Source organism: Anabrus simplex, chromosome 9 (assembly GCF_040414725.1).
Source record: "Anabrus simplex isolate iqAnaSimp1 chromosome 9, ASM4041472v1, whole genome shotgun sequence".
NCBI lineage: Eukaryota > Metazoa > Arthropoda > Insecta > Orthoptera > Tettigoniidae > Anabrus > Anabrus simplex.
This window is the reverse complement of record NC_090273.1, coordinates 23,871,226-23,891,682: the sequence shown is the minus strand read 5'-3', so window position 1 is coordinate 23,891,682 and position 20,457 is coordinate 23,871,226. Positions and strand designations below refer to the sequence as shown.

At 38.2% G+C, this 20,457-nt stretch overlaps 1 protein-coding gene across 1 annotated transcript; it reads right to left on the bottom strand.

Moving 5' to 3' along the window:
• Positions 1-853: 853 nt before the first annotated feature.
• Positions 854-20,325, bottom strand: LOC136880830 (gem-associated protein 8). The gene is made up of 3 exons (XM_067153377.2): positions 19,693-20,325; positions 5,719-5,763; positions 854-1,308 (listed from the first exon to the last, which is right to left on the bottom strand). The coding sequence occupies exons 1-3, from the start codon at positions 20,285-20,287 to the stop codon at positions 1,121-1,123; spliced, it is 828 nt and encodes a 275-aa protein (XP_067009478.2). The 5' UTR covers positions 20,288-20,325; the 3' UTR covers positions 854-1,120.
• Positions 20,326-20,457: the final 132 nt, after the last annotated feature.

Sequence of the window (20,457 nt, the reverse complement as noted above, 5' to 3'; positions counted from 1 at the left end):
TATTTATTTATTTATTTATTTATACAATTTGTTTTACAGATAAGTCTTATGGTGATGATAGGATAGGAAAGGACCAGGAGTGGGAAGGAAGCAGCCATGGCCTTAATTAAGGTACAGCCCCCAGCATTTTTAAGAAGTACAAGAATGGGCAGAGTAAAAAATGAAGATGTGAGGAAGGAGATAGGAGTGGAAAAGCATTATGACAGAATGGAAATTATTACGAGGTTGGTGTGAAAATGGGAAACCACAGAAAACCAACTTCAGGGCTGTCAGCAGTGAGGTTTGAACCCAGTATCTCCTAACTGCAAGCTGATAGCTATGTACCCCAAACGTGTTAAGAGGATGGAAGAGGAAAGGATGCCAAAGCGAATGATAGAGACCCGGATAGTAAGAGGGAGGGCAAGAGGGACCCAGACTAAGGTGGTTCAAAACGATCAAGAATAGTATAATTAGAAGAAAGTTGCATTGGAACACAATTGAGAAGGAACAACGGTGGCTGGATAAAGGAAATGGAGAGGTGCTATAAAAATCCCAACCTGTGGAAGATGGACGAGGGAAATGGATGATGATGATGATTATGATTATTATTATTATTATTATTATTATCATCATCATCATCACTATTTTGGACCCATGAGTGCAATCGCTGTTTGAGTGTTGTAACGTATTACAAGAGTGAACCAGATTACAGAGGAGGGGAGGAACTGAAACACAGGGCATGTTGGAGAGTGTTATGATCCCAATGGTTTTAGTATAGAAAAAGAAACTTGTGTAAGATTATAATCAATTCCATTGAGCAGTTTACTATATAAAAATCAATACACGAAAATGAAAAATGTAAAGCAGTATAAAAAGCTTGTAAAAAAATTTATTTCACTAAATCCAACACAAAAGGAAGTATACATCGTTACAATGATTTACATTTTTTTTTTTTACTTTCATCATCATAAATAGAAATCTTGAACATAAAATGGAGGATGATACAATGGAAAAACTTACTCACACAGCATGTATCACATAGGCTTAAACCAGCTCTGAAAGGAGCAGATTTCAATAGTATAGTATGACTTCCAGATGCCAATCTGCCTTTTGGATGTTCATACAATACTATCACAGTCTTTCACAGTTTGAGAGGAATATTAGGCCAGAGTTTAGGCTGCTTGAGGTCACAGTTCCTGTCAAAGCTTAGCTGTAGTGCTGTCTCCATACCTACTATCATAGGTGCAGCTTTTCCATAGAGTAACTTCATCTCTTCCTGTCTTTGGAGACCCACTTGTTTAACTGGAGGTAACAATGAGCTATCACCATCTAAAAGAGTCAATGAAATCAATCAAAGTAATTTTTTATCCTTTACCCTGTAATACTTTCAAATATGAAAAAAGGCAAAGAACATCATGACAGTAAAAGAAATATTTTCCTAAACTGTGATTTGATCAATGGGCAATATTGTCACAGCCATCTACTCAATTTTTGTTTACACACATTTTCTTAATTTATATACAGGTAGACCTTGTTATACGCGATAGTTACGTTCCACGGAATTGCCATGCATACCGAATTCGTGTAAATCGAGTCATTTTATATGTACATTATAGGGTTAGGTTTGAGTTTACTCACATATTAAGTTTAAAATAGCAGTGATATTTAGTATTTTTACAAAAAATAAACATCATCATGTTTCTGAAACGCATTTTAATGCAAATAAACAATAATAAACAGAAATAATTTCATTAAGTCCATCCACATACTCTAAATAACTCTGGATCATCTACATCGGAAGAATCTGATAATGCTGTAGTCAGTTCAGTTTCCGTCACGCATTTTCTTTCGTGCAAATCTTTTGTAGCTGAAATGATCTCGCTAGGCGCCTGACATTTATTTGAAGCGCCACATTGTTCTGCAAAGAAATTCTTAATTGTTGACTGCGTAGTCTTCTTTGCCAGTTGATTATACAGCTCCTTGTAAAAGTTAAGACAATGTTCAACTTCCCTCTTCGCTACCGCACTCCTTACTTCTTCATGATCATGTTCTTCGAAAGTTGCTATTGCAGCATTGATCATTCTGAAGGCCTCGGCCATTTTCTTCGTTGTCGGCTTTCTAAGAGGCTGAATTTCCTCGACGTCTGTTTCTTCTTTATTACTATTCTCACTCAAAATGATCAAATCTTCGTTGTTCAGATCTTCGGAATGACAGTTTATGAGGTCACACACATTCTCTTCATCGACATCCGTGAGTCCAATCTGTTGTGCTATGTCGCAATTTCTCTTGTTGCACCGGTGAAATCACTGATCACTTCATCATCTAGCAGTGACACAGCATCAGGCTACAGTTTCCACCAGACACCAGTCATACATTTTGGAGTAACGTCAGTTCATGCGTCTCTAATAATGTTATTTGTTTTACGTCCCACTAACTACTCTTTTACGGTTTTCGGAGACGCCGAGGTGCCGGAATTTAGTCCTGCAGGAGTTCTGTTACGTGCCAGTAAATCTACCGACACGAGGCTGACGTATTTGAGCACCTTCAAATACCACCGGACTGAGCCAGGACCGAACCTGCCAAGTTGGGGTCAGAAGGCCAGCGCTTTAACAGTCTGAGCCACTCAGCCCGGCTCATGCATCTCTAATAATATCAATCACCATCTTAATATTTAACTGTAGTGCGGTATATTGACGGTATATTCGTCATTCGAATTACTTAAAAACAAAAACCGTGTATACATGAAATTGCTGATAACGAATCCGCGTATAATGGGGTTTACCTGTATATCGTTTATTTTCTTACTCTAATTTGAGCTCACCTAGTATGATTCTTTTTAATAACAGAGTAAAACACAGTAAAGAAAATTTGACAAACACCTTCTATTTGTCTTTTACAGAGAACAAAATCTTTGGGGAACCTGGAATTTGCCTACAAAACAATTAATTTTTTTAAAGTTGGTAACTGGCACATAAAAGGAAACAGAGTTGGGAGTGAAGTTGGAGAGTTACTGCATGATCAGAAAGAAATAGCGAAGGGGTGGAGACAATATCTTGAAAAGCTGTATGATGGGAAGACGGAAGATTTGGACATGAAAAAAATCGGTGAAGTGGACCTGAAAGACATGAGGAACTCCTACATAATGAATTGAACACAGAAGTCAAGCAGCTTAAATACAGGAAAGCTGCTGGATTCGATGATATCCCAGCTGAACTAATTAAAGCTGCAGAACTACAGATACTCCACAAATGTTTTCTTCTGGTGAAGGATATTTATGGAACTGAAAAGCTTAAGACCGATTTCAAAAAATGCTCTCAAGTGCCACTTCTGAAGAAAAATCAGCAAAAAAATGTGAGCACCACAGACTATAGGCTTGGTAGCACTTGTTTCAAAGATCTTAACTTCTATCATTCTAATGAAGATTGCAGGAAGGATAAAGGCAATGCTCACTGACGATCAGTTTGGATGAAGAGCTACGGACATCCGGGAAGCAATACTGGAACTACCACTGATACATACATACATTATCATTATAGACTGTTATGCCTTTCAGTGTTCAGTCTGCAAGCCTCTGTGAATTTACTGAACATCGCCACAATCCTCTATCTGCAACTAATGCTGTGGCCTCATTTAGTTCTATACCTCTTATCTTTAAATCATTAGAAACTGAGTCTATCCATCATTGTCTTGGTCTCCCTCTACTTCTCTTAACCTCCATAACACAGTCTATTATTCTCCTCCATTCGACTCACATGACCCCACCACCGAAGCCAGTTTATGTGTACAGCTTCATCCACCGAGTTCATTCCTAAATTAGCCTTTATCTCCTCATTCCAAGTATACTCCTGCCATTCTTCCCACCTGTTTGTACCAGCAATCATTCTCACTACTTTCATGTCTGTTACTTCTAACTTATGAATAAGATATCCTGAGTCCACCCAGCTTTCACTCCCGTAAAGCAAAGTCGGTCTGAAAACAGACTGATGTAAAGATAGTTTCGTCTGGAAGCCGACTTCCTTCTTACAGAATACTGCTGATCGCAACTGCAAGCTCACTGCATTAGCTTTACTACACCTTGATTCAATCTCAATTACTATATTACCATCCTGGGAGAACATACAACCTAAATACTTGAAATTATCTACCTGTTCCAGCTTTGTATCACCAATCTGACATTACATTCTGTTGAATTTCTTACCTACTGACATCAATTTAGTCTTCAAGAGGCTAATTTTCATACCATACTCATTGCACCTATTTTCAAGTTCCAAGTGCCAGGTTTCATTTCTATTACAGCATAGTAGGACAAAATAGTACTAATATTAATCTGTATACGTGTTTAACTTTGTTGGTAATCTTTGAGTACCTACCAGTAGTTCTTGCGAATATCTAAATTTAGGCCTAATTGGAATTTTCATTTCTATTTGTGCTTAGTAAGAAGCTAGGATATGTCTGAACACAGTTTTAACATTATTGTAGTGTAGCATAGTAACTTATTAGAAATTAGAGTGCCTATTCTATAATTTTGAGTAGTTTCGCAAATTTCGAACTTTAATGGTAATTTTCTTTTCTGTTTTTGCTTGGTAATAACCTGTTGTAATTAGAATATTTCTGAACATATTTTAAAATTAATGTAGTGTATTGTAGTATCTGTACTTAGTCTGAACGTAGTTTAAAATTATGGTAGTGTATTATAGCATCTTATTAGAAAGTAGTGTGTTTATTCTATTACTGTGAAATATTTGTGTAGTATGGTAATTTTGGTTAGGAAGCTTTGTCCTATCTTATCTCTTACACCATGTTAAATTATATACTTACTGTATTTTATTTTGTAATCAGATTGTGAATATAGCTGCCATTGTCATTTATTTGTATTGCACCAAGAAGAGCCTTGGCTCAGGTGCCTATATTGAAATGAAATAAATAAATAAATAAAATAAATAGGGCCATTTCTGTGGTATCTGAAGTAACTCTCTTACTAAAATTCTGTTGTAATTAGCGTAGACTTAACTGCAGTTAAGAAGTGTGTAATTCTTGTGTATTATTCTCTGTTTCCAGTAATTAACAGCAATTTTCATCGTTTACCAAAAAGTAAGACATTTGATTTCTTTAAAAGGACTACAAAAACGGAGAACTATAATATGCACTCCAGTAAAATTACATTATTTTCAAAGGTAAATCTTACCTCATGTTACTTGTAGGAGAGTGAAGTCTTCATTGCCAAAGCTGAAGACCTACTCACTTGCCCCCTAAAATAAGTTATCGCTTTTACTTTTATATCAACATGTTATGAAATAGGACATTTTTCATTCCACCTGCATCAACAGTCACTACCATCACCTGAAATTTATAACAGAATAACTCTGCTCCCAAAATTCAATACATATAGATGTGATAGCCATCTGTGACAGAGGAATAGGCCAAGGCTCTTATTAAAACGAAGCAACGTGCAAACACACAACCCCCACCACCTTCTCCTCAATCGCTGAGGTGGCTCTTTATTATCTCTGACAAATAAAAGCAATGGCATGTCACTATGAGCCAGATGTGTCAAAACCAATGGATTACCAGTGCAAGGTATATGGTAAACAGTTGGTAGTGCAATTACTAACCAATAGCAACAAAAGAATATTGAGCTGTGGGGTCTGTCTGTCTGTCTTACATTAGGTGCATATAGTACAGTTGCATCCCAACACATTACAACTACAGAAGATGAAAGAGCAAATGAGAATGAAATACCTCTGTTTTCATCTTGACTTGAGTTCTCTTCTTCTCTCTGTTTCTCTGAAAAAATAAACATTCCAATATCAACAGACAAAAATTAAGTAAAATAAAAATAAATTACTTATTACTAGGTATACAGATATATATATATATATATATACACTGACTGACAGAGCAAATGCAACACCAAGGAGGAGTGGTTCGAAAGGGATGAAAGTTGGGGAAAAAACAGACAGCACGGACGAATAATTGATGTTTATTTCAAACCGATATGCAGGTTACACAATGCGCACGGCATCGACTCAGTAGGATGTAGGACCACCGCGAGCGGCGATGCACGCAGAAACACGTCGAGGTACAGAGTCAATAAGAGTGCGGATGGTGTCTTGAGGGATGGTTCTCCATTCTCTGTCAACCATTTGCCACAGTTGGTCGTCCGTACGAGGCTGGGGCAGAGTTTGCAAACGGCGTCCAATGAGATCCCACACGTGTTCGATTGGTGAGAGATCCGGAGAGTACGCTGGCCACGGAAGCATCTGTACACCTCGTAGAGCCTGTTGGGAGATGCGAGCAGTGCGAACAGCCAGGGTGTCTTGCACATGCTGAAGAATGGTGGTTGACGTGGCGTGCGGGGCTGCCACCGCTTGGCGGCGGATGCGCCGATCCTCACGTGCTAACGTCACTCGGGCTGCGCCTGCACCCCTCGCACGTGCCACATGTCCCTGCGCCAACCATCTGCGCCACAGGCGCTGCACCGTGGACAAATCCCTATGGGTATCGGCTGCGATTTGACGAAGCGACCAACCTGCCCTTCTCAGCCCGATCACCATACCCCTCGTAAAGTCGTCTGTCTGCTGGAAATGCCTCTGTTGATGGCGGCCTGGCATTCTTAGCTATACACGTGTCCTGTGGCACACGACAACACGTTCTACAATGACTGTCGGCTGAGAAATCACGGTACGAAGTGGGCCATTCGCCAACGCCGTGTCCCATTTATCGTTCACTACGTGCGCAGCACAGCGGCACATTTCACATCATGAGCATACCTCAGTGACGTCAGTCTACCCTGCAATTGGCATAAAGTTCTGACCCCTCCTTCTTGGTGTTGCATTTGCTCTGTCAGTCAGTGTATATACTGTATATACTATACTCCTAAGCAGAAAAAGTAACACTCAAAATATTTAATTTAAAAATCAAAGATAATCTGCACCAGGTGGAAGGCCCACCTCTGTAGTATAACGGTTAGCACCATTAGCTACCATCCTCAAGGGTCCAGGTTCGATTCTCAGCGCTGTAAAAAATTTACGATTTGCAGGAGGGCTGGTATGTAGTTAAAATGATACCTACCGGGCGAGTTGGCCATACGGTACGGTTAGGGGCGTGCGGCTGTGAGCTTGCATCCGGGAGATAGTCGGTTCGAATCCCACTGTCGGCAGCCCTGAAGTGGGTTTTCCATGGTTTGACATTTTCACACCAGGCAAATGCTGGGGCTGTACCTTAATTAAGGCCATGGTCGCTTCCTTCCAACTCCTAGGCCTATCCCATCGTCACCATAAGACCTATCTATGTTGGTGCGACGTAAAGCCACTAGCAAAAAAAAAAAAAAAAAAAAAACCTCCGTTGGAGGTGTGCCTGAAAAGAGCTGGACCACTTTGGAACAAGGATGCAAATTTACATTTATCATGAGGAATATAACTGGTCTCTTCATTTTGTGAATGACTGATAATCGATGTTAGGGATATGGAACATAATCATTCTAGATACAAAAGAGGAGGCAAGGATATAAAACAGAACACCACCACAATAATCAAGCAGAGGGGAACAGTACCTGCCAGCTTACGAACCTACAGTTCCTTACTATAAAAGCAAGTACCACCTTGAAGACACTGAAATGATCAATCTACTAGTGGGGTTGTGGGGTACAATACCCTCTCTTTAGCTACAACCTGTAGAAAACTCCAAATAATGCCATAAATTCTATAGGCACAGCTGCATCAAAATAATCTACTGAGTTGAAGGAAAATCAAGCTCTTGTCACAGACAAAAACTACGGAAGAGAACAACTGCAAGTTACATTACATTGCTAAGTAATAGGTAGAAGCCCTTAAATCTTTTGAAGACGGGACATTTATAGAGACATTAAAGATTAAAGATACTACGAGTAAGACGAGTCTGGGATTCTTTGTACATATCATGAGGATGCAGGATTTGAGACTTCTGAAACAACTAGTACAACACAATCTCGTCTCAAAAAATACCACAACAGGATGTAAATGGATCAGAGAAGTAAGAGAGGATCCGAAGGAAATAGGCCTTACAACAGAAGACCACAAATAAGATAAAACTGAATACAAAACTCAAGAATACAAACCTCCGCTTTACCATTACAAGAAACAAACCAACAACAAGCATATTTTCAACCGAGGAAAGGGCACGAAGATCGGAGCGTCTGAAGAGGTACTGGGAGAACCGCAAAGCCTGAACAATCCCTTCAAAGAGACCTGAATGATGGACTGACTAAAGTGATCCTATGCGGTCATAATAGAAGAAGAAGAAGAAGAAGAATAATGAGAGGCATGTATGGTAGAAGTAGTCATTGTGTGCTACTCATGAACAGAGTAACTGTGATGGCTGGTTTGCACGGTATATTTTCAATAGACTTGAGGCTCAAGACAAATTTGGCCACCCTAGTTATATGGTTGTTATTGATCCAACAATAAGGTTTGAGAGTAACAGTTCACAGGCAAGAAGAGACACTACGGACCCTGTTTTAAGTACTTTGAAGAAAAGTATCACATACCCGCCAGTTCCTGGGAAGTCATTGGGTTACTCTTCGGTGCGCGAGGATTTGTCACAAAATTTTCAATGAATTTCTTCCTTCGTTTTGGTATTCCCATTTCGTGTCTAAAAGATATTTGTTTAGATATTTTACGAGATTCTTTGGCAATGGTAAATCATCATTTGTATGGTATGTGTAAAGAAAAATAAAGTTTTCCTGATCGGGTATAGCTGTAGGGCTACAACAGGGCAAATTCAAAATTCAAAAATTAAAAATTAAAAACTAAAAAAAAAAATATAAGCTCATTTTATCCTAAGATAAATAGTGCGAAAATAGATAATAATTTGATGCTGTTACCGTACGGTACCCCTTGTTCTAGGGCAGCTATCCCTTGTGGATTCTCTCTCTTGAACACAGAAACGAGGTATCCGACTTATTTACAGATGTGACAGATTACACCATTGCAGAACATTATTTAAGAGACCTCCAATGGCAAGCATATATATTATGAAATGAATTCCACATGTGAAAAAAAATGTTGAGCACTTCAGAACGAATCATAATAATCACAATTATAAAATGCGAGCAAGAAAAAACTCTTTCCATGAGACATTAAGATTCTGTTGAAGTTGGTGCATCCGGGAGATAGTGAGTTTGAACCCTACTGTCGGCGGGCCTAAAGATGATTTTCTGTAGTTTCCCATTTTCACACCAGACAAATGCTGGGGCTGTACCTTAATTAAGGCCACGACCACTTCTTTCCCACTCCTAGCCCTTTCCTATCCCATCGTCGCCATAAGACCTATCTGTGTCGATGTGACGTGAAGCAAATTGTAATTAAAAAAAATAAAAAGAGTATACATTAAGAAATGCTCGTAATGAAGCTGTCAATAACTTATTAATGTTCTTAATAAATTATACATGTATTTTCAAAAGTCTTAAAAGTATATTAATGTATCAGTAATTATTTACTTATCTTTAATACCTCCTTCAGAGACCTTCTGCTCTTACTCTCGTAACATGATTTGTGCTGCTCTGATATTAAGATCTGTTTTCTACGAAGTTCATAGTTTAAAACTTCATGATTGTTCCGTATTGAACTGAGAATCACAATTAAATATGTTAAGTTTAAAGGTTCTACATTTTCAATACAATACAATTCTGTTGCGCAAAACTATGTCACAACATATTTATCACGGTACCGGTGTCGACACCTTTTTAGTGTCATCATGAGCCAATCTGATAGAGCGAGCAAGAAAACAAAATAACGACAATATACACACACACATGGTACAAGAACATATATAGAGTATTCCACTTAAAAGGAAGTTCTAAATAAAAAATAGGCAACAAAGTTTAAAAACATGAAACTGCTAGTTGTAATGGGTAAACAACGTAATATTCTTGATTAATCTTGATGTGAAGATTAAAGTTACTCATTCTAATGCTGAGTTTTTGATTAAGTGCAAGTTAAAAAATTGAAAAAAATATTAAAATCTTGATTTGTCTTGTAAAATGCGTCTCACAGGACAGAAGGAAATGTTTGTTTAGCAGAGCCTTCTGAGCTTTTGTTGTTCCGGCACATCAAGAATACTCGATATATGTTCTTGTACCATGTGTGTGTATATTGTTGTATTTATTTTGTTTTCTTGCTCGCTTTATCAGATTGGCTGATGATGACACTAAGAATGTGTCAAAACTGGTACCGTAATAAATACTGGTATGTTGTAACATAGTTTTGCACAACAGAATTGTATTGCATTGAAAAAGTGGAACCTTTGAACTTAACATATTCCATTGTATTTATGAAGAGTTCACTTACTGTATACAAGATACTGCAATTTACATTACTGTTAGCATTAAGAAATTACTGGACAATTCCTAATATGCTACCATTGATGCTTTCACGGCCCGTTCTTATAGACATGATATGGGCTTATGCCACATCAAGAAAGTAGGACGGTAAAATTCAGAATCAGCCATCCTCATCACCAGATGTTTCATTCCAGGCTTGTGTCAATGTCATGACATTAAACCTGTTTAAACCTGTTATGTTATGTGACTCCCTCTCAGACTGATTCTGATGGTTCTGTCAGCTTCCGCTTCGAATGCTAGCACTGTATCGCGTACGGTGCGCCATCTGGTGATGAATGAAGGTACCACTTCCACTTCTGTTGTTAACATCTAAATTCAAACTTCTTTCTTGGAAAAGTCTTCCTCGTGAACAGTCGAGATTTTCTTCTGAAGATGCAGAGCAAAATTCTCTGTGAAACACAAAGAATTTCACCTAATTTTCTTGATATGGCATAAGCCCAAAAGCCTATATCATGTCTATAATTCCTAATATGTTTGTATATTTACTAATACAGTATGTAACTGTAGTCTGTGAAAGCTAAAATGAATGAATGAATAAATCTTAACTTAAACTGTCCTCTGAACTATTGGACTGGGATACAGCCACCCTGTAGGTTAATGCACGGGCACATGTGGCAACATCCTGTAGCCGACCACTGGAAGACTTATAAGAATCAATCAATCAATCAATCAATCAATCAATCAATCAATCAATCAATCAATCAATCAATCAATCAATCAATCAATCAATACTGATCTCCATTTAGGGCAGTCACCCAGGTGGCAGATTCCCTATCTGTTGTTTTCCTAGCCTTTTCTTAAATGATTTCAAAGAAATTGGAAATTTATTGAACATCTCCCTTGGTAAGTTATTCCAATCCCTAACTTCCCTTCCTATAAATGAATATTTGCCCCAATTTGTCCTCTTGAATTCCAACTTTATCTTCATATTCTTTCCTACTTTTAAAGATGCCACTCAAACTTATTCGTCTACTAATGTCATTCCACGACATCTCCCCGCTGACAGCTCGGAACATACCACTTATACTGTAAATGCTTACAATATAGTAATTATTTCAATCCACCTATTCAATACAAATTGGTTCCAAGCTGTTCCAAGATTTAAATTTAGAATATTACCGACACATGAAGTCAAATCATAGTTGCTTTTAAATATTTACATTTGAGATCGCAATTATTATCTGAATTTTCAACATCGGAAGTTACTGTATTCCAGATTTCAACGGTTTTAGAAAAAATGACTCCTATATATTTTAACTTTCAGTTCTTATTTATAACTTAAATTTAAAGCCATATTACGGTTGTTTAAATCAACCACAGCATTGTGCAAACAATTTTAGCCAAATTTTCAAATTGTAGTTACTATGTTTTGGACATCAATGAATTTTAGAATTAAGAGTTACTCCAATTCAACATTGTAAATGTGAAAACAATTTTCAACCAAAAAAAAGAAATTTTAAATTGTAGTTACTATGTTTTAGACGTCAATGTATTTTAGATTTAAGGGTTACTTCTATTAAACATTGTAATTCATATTGTTATACTTTTAATATGTACATATTTCCTATATTATTACCAAACATGGACATATACTCAAGCAAAATATTTTGTAAAAACAATCCAAATACGACATGGTCTTAACCTTGAGACAATTGTGTAGGCTGAAGATGCTTGTAAATAAAGCGAAACATGTCCCTGCAAATTCATGTTGTAATATTATGAACTAGCAACATAAAACCAATTTGTATTGAATAGGTGGATTGAAATAACTACTATATTGTAAGCATTTATAGCAAATTTCAATACGGGCCTAATCATGAGATTAGTTACATGTAACATACCACTTAGTCGAGCAGCTCGTCTTCTTTCTCCCAATTCTTCCCAGCCCAAACTTTGCAACATTTTTGTAACGCCACTCTTTTGTGGTAAATCACCCAGAACAAATCGAGCTGCTTTTCTTTGGATTTTTTCCAGTTCTTGAATCAGATAATCCTGGTGAGTGTCCCATACACTGGAACCATACTCTAGTTGGGGTCTTACCAGAGACTTATATGCCCTCTTCTTTACATCCTTACTACAACCCCTAAACACCCTCATAACCATGTGCAGAGATCTATACCCTTTATTTACAATCTCATTTATGTGATTACCCCAATGAAGATCTTTCCTTATATTAACACCCAGATACTTACAATGATCCCCAAAAGGATCTTTCACCCCATCAACGCAGTAATTAAAACTGAGAGGACTTTTCCTATTTGTGAAACTCACAACCTGACTTTTAATCCCGTTTATCAACATACCGTTGCCTGCTGTCCATCTCACAACATTATCGAGGTCACGTTGCAGTTGCTCACAATCTTGTAACTTATTTATTACTCTGTACAGAATAACATCATCTTCAAAATGCCTTACCTCTGATTCCACTTCTTTACTCATATCATTTATATATATAAGAAAACATAAAGGTCCAATAAAACTGCCCTGAGGAATTCTCCTCTTAATTATTACAGGGTCAGAAAAAGCTTCGCCTACTCTAATACTCTGAGATCTATTTTCTAGAAATATAGCAACCCATTCAGTCAGTCTTTTGTCTAGTCCAATTGCACTCATTTTTGCCAGTAGTCTCCCATGATCCACCCTATCAAATGCTTTAGACAGGTCAATCGCAATACAGTTCATTTGACCTCCTGAATCCAAGATATCTGCTATATCTTGCTGGAATCCTACAAGTTGAGCTTCAGTGGAATAACCTTTCCTAAAACCAAACTGCCTTCTATCGAACCAGTTATTAATTTCACAAACATGTCTAATATAATCAGAAAGAATGCCTTCCCAAAGCTTACATGCAATGCATGTCAAACTTACTGGCCTGTAATTTTCAGCTTTATGTCTATCACCCTTTCCTTTATACACAGGGGCTACTATAGCAACTCGCTATTCATTTGGTATAGCTCCTTCAAGCAAACAATAATCAAATAAGTACTTCAGATATGGTACTATATTACAACCCATTGTCTTTAGTATATCCCCAGTAATCTTATCAATTCCAGCCACTTTTCTAGTTTTCAACTTTTGTATCTTATTGTAAATGTCATTGTTATCATATGTAAATTTTAATACTTCTTTAGCATTAGTCTCCTCCTCTATCTGGACATTATCCTTGTAACCAACAATCTTTGCATACTGCTGACTGAATACTTCTGCCTTTTGAAGATCCTCACATACACACTCCCCTTGTTCATTAATTATTGCTGGAATGTCCTTCTTGGAACCTGTTTCTGCCTTAAAATACCTATACATACCCTTCCATTTATCACTAAAATTTGTATGACTGCCAATTATGCTTGCCAGCATGTTATTCTTAGCTGCCTTCTTCGCTAGATTCAATTTCCTAGCAAGTTCCTTCAATTTCTCCTTACTTCCATAGCCATTTCTGACGCTATTTCTTTCCAATCTGCACCTCCTTCTTAGTCTATTTCTCTATCATAATAAGTTGGGTCTTTACTATTTCTTAGCCCCTTTAAGGGTACAAATCTGTTTTCACATTCCTCAACAATTGCTTTACACCCATCCCAGAGTCTGGTTACACAGTTTTCCACCGATCATAGTTACTTTTTAAAAACTGCCTCATGCCTGCTTTATCAGCCATATGGTACTGCCTAATAGTCCTACTTTTAAGACCTTCATTTCTAACACATCCTCCAGGATATTTTTCCCTCTAGTTGGTTCCATCACTTTCTGAATCAGCTGTCCTTCCCGTATTAGCTTATTAAGTTACATATAAGTTACACTGCTGTCAGCTTCCAGTATGGTAACCAGTGATATGCACAAGCCATTAAAAGGGGCTAAGGGGCACTGACTACCCTGTGCAACACTTCATATCTAGTATCTCAATCTGTCGAATGTATAATATAGGAAAAAATATGAGAAAGGGGTATATTTTAATGCCATTCACTAATTATTCTTTGCTATCTGCTGAATGTTGCACAGACGCTGATAGGTCCTCAGCAACAAGAGGATATGGAAGGGTTGGGACTGGGAAGGTAGAGGCCACGGCCTTAATTACACTACAGCCCCGGAATTTGGCTGGTGTGGAAAGGAGGAAACACAAATAAAAATAAAAAATAAAAAAAACATATTCAGGACTACTGACAATTACATTCAACCCACATCACCCAAATACAGGCTATGCTATTTTTTACATCACACAGACTGGTTTTATGGCAACATTAGGAAAGGGGAGAGCTAGGACTGGAAAGGAAGCGTTCATGGCTTTCATTATGGTACAGCCCCAGCATTTGCCTCGTGTGAAAATGGAAAACCATCTTCAGGAGTGTCAATGTGGGAGTCAAATCCACGATCTCCCAAATGCAAGCTTCCAGCTACGTGATCCAAACTGCATAGCCAACTCACTTGGTGCTGAGCTATTTAATTTTGAACACACACATTAACTTATACTCTGACATTCCAATCAAAGCTTTTACCTTCCATGCACATGTAACAAATCCCAAAACAAGACAACATGAAACATTGACCTTTCACAATCCAGAATAAAGGTAAGCATATTTTTCCACAAACTTAAAATAACTGTACGAGTTTTTTCTTATCTCCTCATATAACTTATTGTTTTATAGGCAATTAATCTATGAACTAATAGTTTAAAAAAAAAAAAGAAATGTTACATGGAAGTCTTCAGATGTTAAAGAATTAATACTTCCTTAATGACTGCAATTGAAAGTATAAAGTTGTCTAGCGAATTGCCTTTAGAACAAAATTCCGGCACCTTGGCAACTCCGGGAAGTGTAGTATTAGTAGTTAGTGGGATGTAAAAGCAATATTATTATTATGAACTACTTTTCTCCATCTCCAGGGGATTGATGACTGTCCTACAAGAAGGCAACCCCTATCAACACCTTGCGGTCCTAATTGAATTGAGGGTGGACCAGACACCGAATGACACCATCAAGTGTACGTTCATCATGCCATGGCTAGAGTTTACGCTACAGACTTCTGATGTCAAGAGGACCTTGTTCGCTAGCCTCGACAAGAAAATCAACGCTGGTGCAAAATCTGACTTAAATATCCCCCAACAAGCCAGCATAGAAATCATGTACCTGCCAATGCGCTAAGGTTAGTGCTTGACTTCCACTTCTTGCAAACGTTGCCAACTTGGCAGCAATTAAATGTCATAAAAGAAAGAAAAGTTCCACCTGATCAATACTTATTTATTATCAGATGTATAAGAATGGAGCTTATTTTAATTGAATAGGCAAACGCCTATGGTAAACTATTCCTACATACTCATTACGCATTAGAAAAAGAAAAAAGACAAACTCGTTTTATTATAATTATATGTGTACAATGGGTCATTATATTATGTAATAAGAGTATTTAACATGTTATAATCTTAGCTATGTTGTAACATTGGAACTCTTAGCAGAACCCTTCTCATCAGACCTCTATCCATAGATTAGATTCAGTACAACATACATTTCTTTGTTTATATTCATTTAGAGCAGGATTCTCATATGATAATGTTGATTATACATCCTTACAACAGTCCTTAAATATGCATAGCCTGTCACAACTCCATGAATTATTGGATACACTCTTCATTTTTAAATTGCTTCATTCCTTGGTGAATTGTCCACAACTCCTTGCAAAAATTAACGTACATGTACCAGGCAGACGCACAAGGTTCAAGAATACATTGTCTACAAATTGGCATAGAACTAACTACACATTCAATGGGCCAATTGAACGAATGTCAAGATCTCTAACAAACTGGATATTGATATATTTAACTGCTCATTGTCAAAATTGAGAAATCACTTACATAATCTCCAAATTTGACTATTACTTTCCTGTGATTACTTGTAATACAGTCGAACCTGCCCTAACGGACACCCTTATTCAGCGGACACCTTCCTATATGTACAATTTTCCTCAGAACCGATTTTATTTTACATAAGACAAGTGTTAAATTGGCCTCATTTAAGCGGACACCTCGAACTCCGGACAGCGGACATCGCCATTTGTCCCATCCACTTGACTTAAGCGGACACTTTACACGTTGCAGGACAATTTATTACGCCGGACCACATGTCATCCTTTCTTTTAAAACCATTCTTCAGACATTCTTATACTATTTCGAGTGCAAGGGGAGAGAAGTTACATCGGAATGCAGTTCTACCTAGTGGTGTATAGGCTTGTTCTGAGAATTCTAATTGCCCAGAAATGCTGCCAGAGACTGTTGACTCACAAGTTACCTGTGGATTTTCTTCCCTTATTGCATCATTCTATTCATAACTCGGAATGTCGCTGATAAGGTCGAGCTCAGGTCGTCAACTTGAGAAGGAAAAGACAGCGCAGGCGCTACTTAGTGAGATAGAAATGCCGTAGCATTTCAGTTGTCTGTTAAACATGAGTAACAAGGGATTACTTCACGAAGCTGTAATGTTTGTGGATGATGTAAAATCACTTATAATAACTCTCTACGAAATACTAACACAGAAATAACTTAGAATAATAAAAATAAAGACATGCATGCTCATATTTAAGGTGGATGTTCTTTGTCGTTAAAATGTTCGATTGTTTTTACAAACTTGTTTTAGCGGACACCTCTCGTGACGGACATTTTTCCTCGGAACCGACGGTGTCCGCAGAAGGGAGGTTCGACTGTATAACCTGTGTATATATCTCTACATATTTTTCTACTTATACTCCACTGAACTTTCTTTTTAGTGTGTTTTGTTTATTCTTCTCTACTGTTATGTAAAGTGGTATTACCGTTAATAAAGTATTAATTAATTAAGTATTAATTAAGTGTAATCAACATAATGTTGTTAAATTTCAGAGTATGTCATAAAGCTTTCAAGAATGAGGCATAATACAAAATGTAAACATAAGATTCTAATGCAGCTGAGGATGACCTTGTAAGAGGTCGAAACCGGTCCTAATATACACGTGAATTCTATCATACATATGATAATAAATAAGTATTGATCAGGTGGAACTTTTCTTTCTTTTATGACATTTGGTGGCTATCAATACGGAACAAAATGAAATTTATAAATCAGGATATTAGCAGCAATTAATCTTATCTTGAGGCTGCTAAGTTCACCTGACAACAACATTGCAATGCTGACAATGGGTTGACTCCAACTCGTGGTTAAGAAGATCAGGCGAGAGCCATTGTTGAGGGACATTGCCATATACTTTCTGGGTTCCATGGAGGAACCATTCAACAAGGACTTGGGAGATGTGGGGACACTGTGGTCCCATGCACGTTCTGCAATGTGCTGATTCCAAGCTAGGATATCTGGTCTCCGCAAGGGATGGGTCGAGATCTTGAAGAGACGGGAACTCCATTTTCCCCACCCAGTCAACTCAACGATTGTCGCCGATGAAGAATCGCGTTGTGGGATGGCAGGACTCCTCCGCACCTGTCTGACTAAACACTGTAGGGAGCAACTCTCCAGGAAACCAGACCAACGGAAAGTGATGCGAACCTCGTCCAACAACATACCTTCCAAACACTTCCTTCAATCAGGGAGGTACACGAGGTTCACCAATTGGCACTCTATCCACCGAGCGAGCCTTGGAGTGCTCCCTCTTAACTGTTGCAGGAGATTCAACCAAGCGGACTGTCGTTGCAACATTGTGGAGAGCATGATGAAATGACTGCTCATGTCTTGAATCAATGCCGTGCACACCTCACAACGATGCAGAGAAAGATGCCACGATGCAATTCTGGAGAGGCTTGCCAAAGCTGTTCCTGCCAGATCTGAAACCTGCAGGAGGAACCAGTAAGTCCCTTATGAAGAGCTGGTTGGGTCCAGGTACCACTAACATCGCCCAAGACATCCGGGCACTGAGGCCTGACCTAGTTGTGAACAACGCCGCTAAAACAGTAGCCGTCGTCGACATGACTGTAACATTTGAAGACAGATATTAGTCACTGCAGAAGACTCGTTACCTTACGATCACCAAGTATGAGCCGACTTCAAATATCCATTGCAATGTTGGCTACAATGTTAGATTGGAGGCATTAATCATGGGCTCACTCGGCACCTGGGACACCACCGACGCCAGGGCACTCCACTGCTTGGGCATCTTGAAGTCCTACGGCAAGATGATGTCCAATCTGTAGGCCTATGTCTTGGACACAATTAGATGGTCTAGAGACCTCTACCTCATGGGACACCACTAGTACATCTAAGTTGGCTGCAGTGTAGTGCCACGAGTGAAAGTGATAGTGCAGTGTGTCAGTGTAACAGTGTGAGCACAATGTGTAACAGTGATGATAGTGAAGGATTTATATTGTGTCCCCTATAACTACTGTATATTACATGTATCTTTGTATTACTGTAACATATTATAGGGTGTGTGCATGCGCATGTATGTGTGTATGCATGTAAGTGGGAGTGAGGGGTAGTGTGAGTGAGTCTTAGTGTGTGGGCGGGTGCGAATGGACGGAATGTTAGTGTGAATGGATGAGCGTGCATGAGTGACAGGAAGACTGAATGTGCGAGTGAAAGACAAAGATATGTATAATGTATATGATATAACTTAGAAATATTGTATCAAATCTATATTCTATTGTGGATTGTATGCAAGACTGTGTGAGTGGATGTAGAGTGGTGTCAGTGCCGCAACTACCTAGTTAGACTAGTTCAGGCTGACTGCCAAGTGATCTGAAGTGTCTAACCAATATGCTCTGATAGGATAAAACAAGTGGGTGGGTCCCTTCCCACTTAGGCCTGTAAGGGGGATCACAGGGATATTGGGTGGAAGAACGTTGGGCCCTTCCAGATGCCTTTTAACATCATAACACCACATTGTTCTATTCCAATCGTGACACTGACACTATCACAAGGGAACAAGGCATGAATGATCAAGAATGAGCACTACAAGCGACTAGTTTAGGGCTGAGTCCCTATATATCTCTCTGCTTAGTACTTAATTCAAGTGGGCCGATGACCTTAGATGTTAGGCCCCTTTAAACAACAAGCATCATCATCATCATCATCATCACTTAATTCAAGTGAGCCACACAGACATCGTGACAAACTATATATATCTCAACAGTGTACCATTTTATATTGTGGAATATTAATTGAAACAAAAATAATTTTAAGAAACTACCAGTTGTAACCCATTGTAATATTCATATCAAAATGTTCTACATTGTATTGACTTCAATGTTGAAATAAAAAAAAGTATAAATAGTTAGTGAGATGTAAAAGCAACATTATTACTTACTACTTTTCAGTTAATTTAATAACCAATGCGAACGCAATTAAAGGATTAAAGAGGAATTTGAAACTTACTCAGTTCCATTTTGTGACGAATACTTTGCTCAAAAAAGTTCAAGAGCTCTTCTGTAATTTCAAATTCAAAATTTTCTTCAGCTTTACTCTTATCCTCATCCTCCTCATCTTCTTCATCGTCTTCTGAAAAGCTCTCTCGTTCATCATTTTCTCCGCGATTATCTGCAATCTCGTCCTTCCTATGAGCCACTTTTAGCATATGTTGTCGTGGATGATCAGGTCTACCGATAACATTGTTCAGATATTTCGGAATATCACCAACGGTTAAACTCCGAATATATTCATGTAATAAACCGTTTTCTTGTTCTAGAGCAACTGTGCGAGATCTCCAATATGCAACCTGATGACGACCCTGCCATTCCATAACATTATGATAATTCTGCCAAAACCAAGAAGAATGTAATACTCGTTCTCCGAAGGGCGGTGGGGCTACAGCCATTTCCTTCCGAGCTTTACGGCGTCTCTTGGATTTCCTATATTTCTGATGTTTTCTCTTCAGGTATTTTCTACGTACACTAGACGAAACATCAGTAACTGGAGAACAAGTCTTACTTTGATCACTAACAGCTGCCATAACGGCAGCCATGTTTGGCATTGATCAAAACAAAGACACGTGCAGGTAATCACGGCCGACTTGATGCGTCGCTCTAGCTAGCAAACGTTATCAAATACTGTATTTGACGTTATACAGAATAGGGGCTTACAAGTCTACCAATCGTAAACATAATTATAATAGGTATTTCACTTTCATAATCACCTATTTTA

What these genes read in the sequence shown, in the direction of transcription:
- LOC136880830 (XM_067153377.2), bottom strand. Translation starts at nt 20,287, where the DNA reads ATGCCAAACATGGCTGCCGTTATGGCAGCTGTTAGTGATCAAAGTAAG. An exon ending in TCGTCACAAAATGGAACTGA is followed by an intron (nt 5,764 to 19,692) that starts GTAAGTTTCAAA and finishes TTATTTTTTCAG; the next exon opens with AGAAACAGAGAGAAGAAGAG. An exon ending in AAGTCAAGATGAAAACAGAG is followed by an intron (nt 1,309 to 5,718) that starts GTATTTCATTCT and finishes TGACTCTTTTAG; the next exon opens with ATGGTGATAGCTCATTGTTA.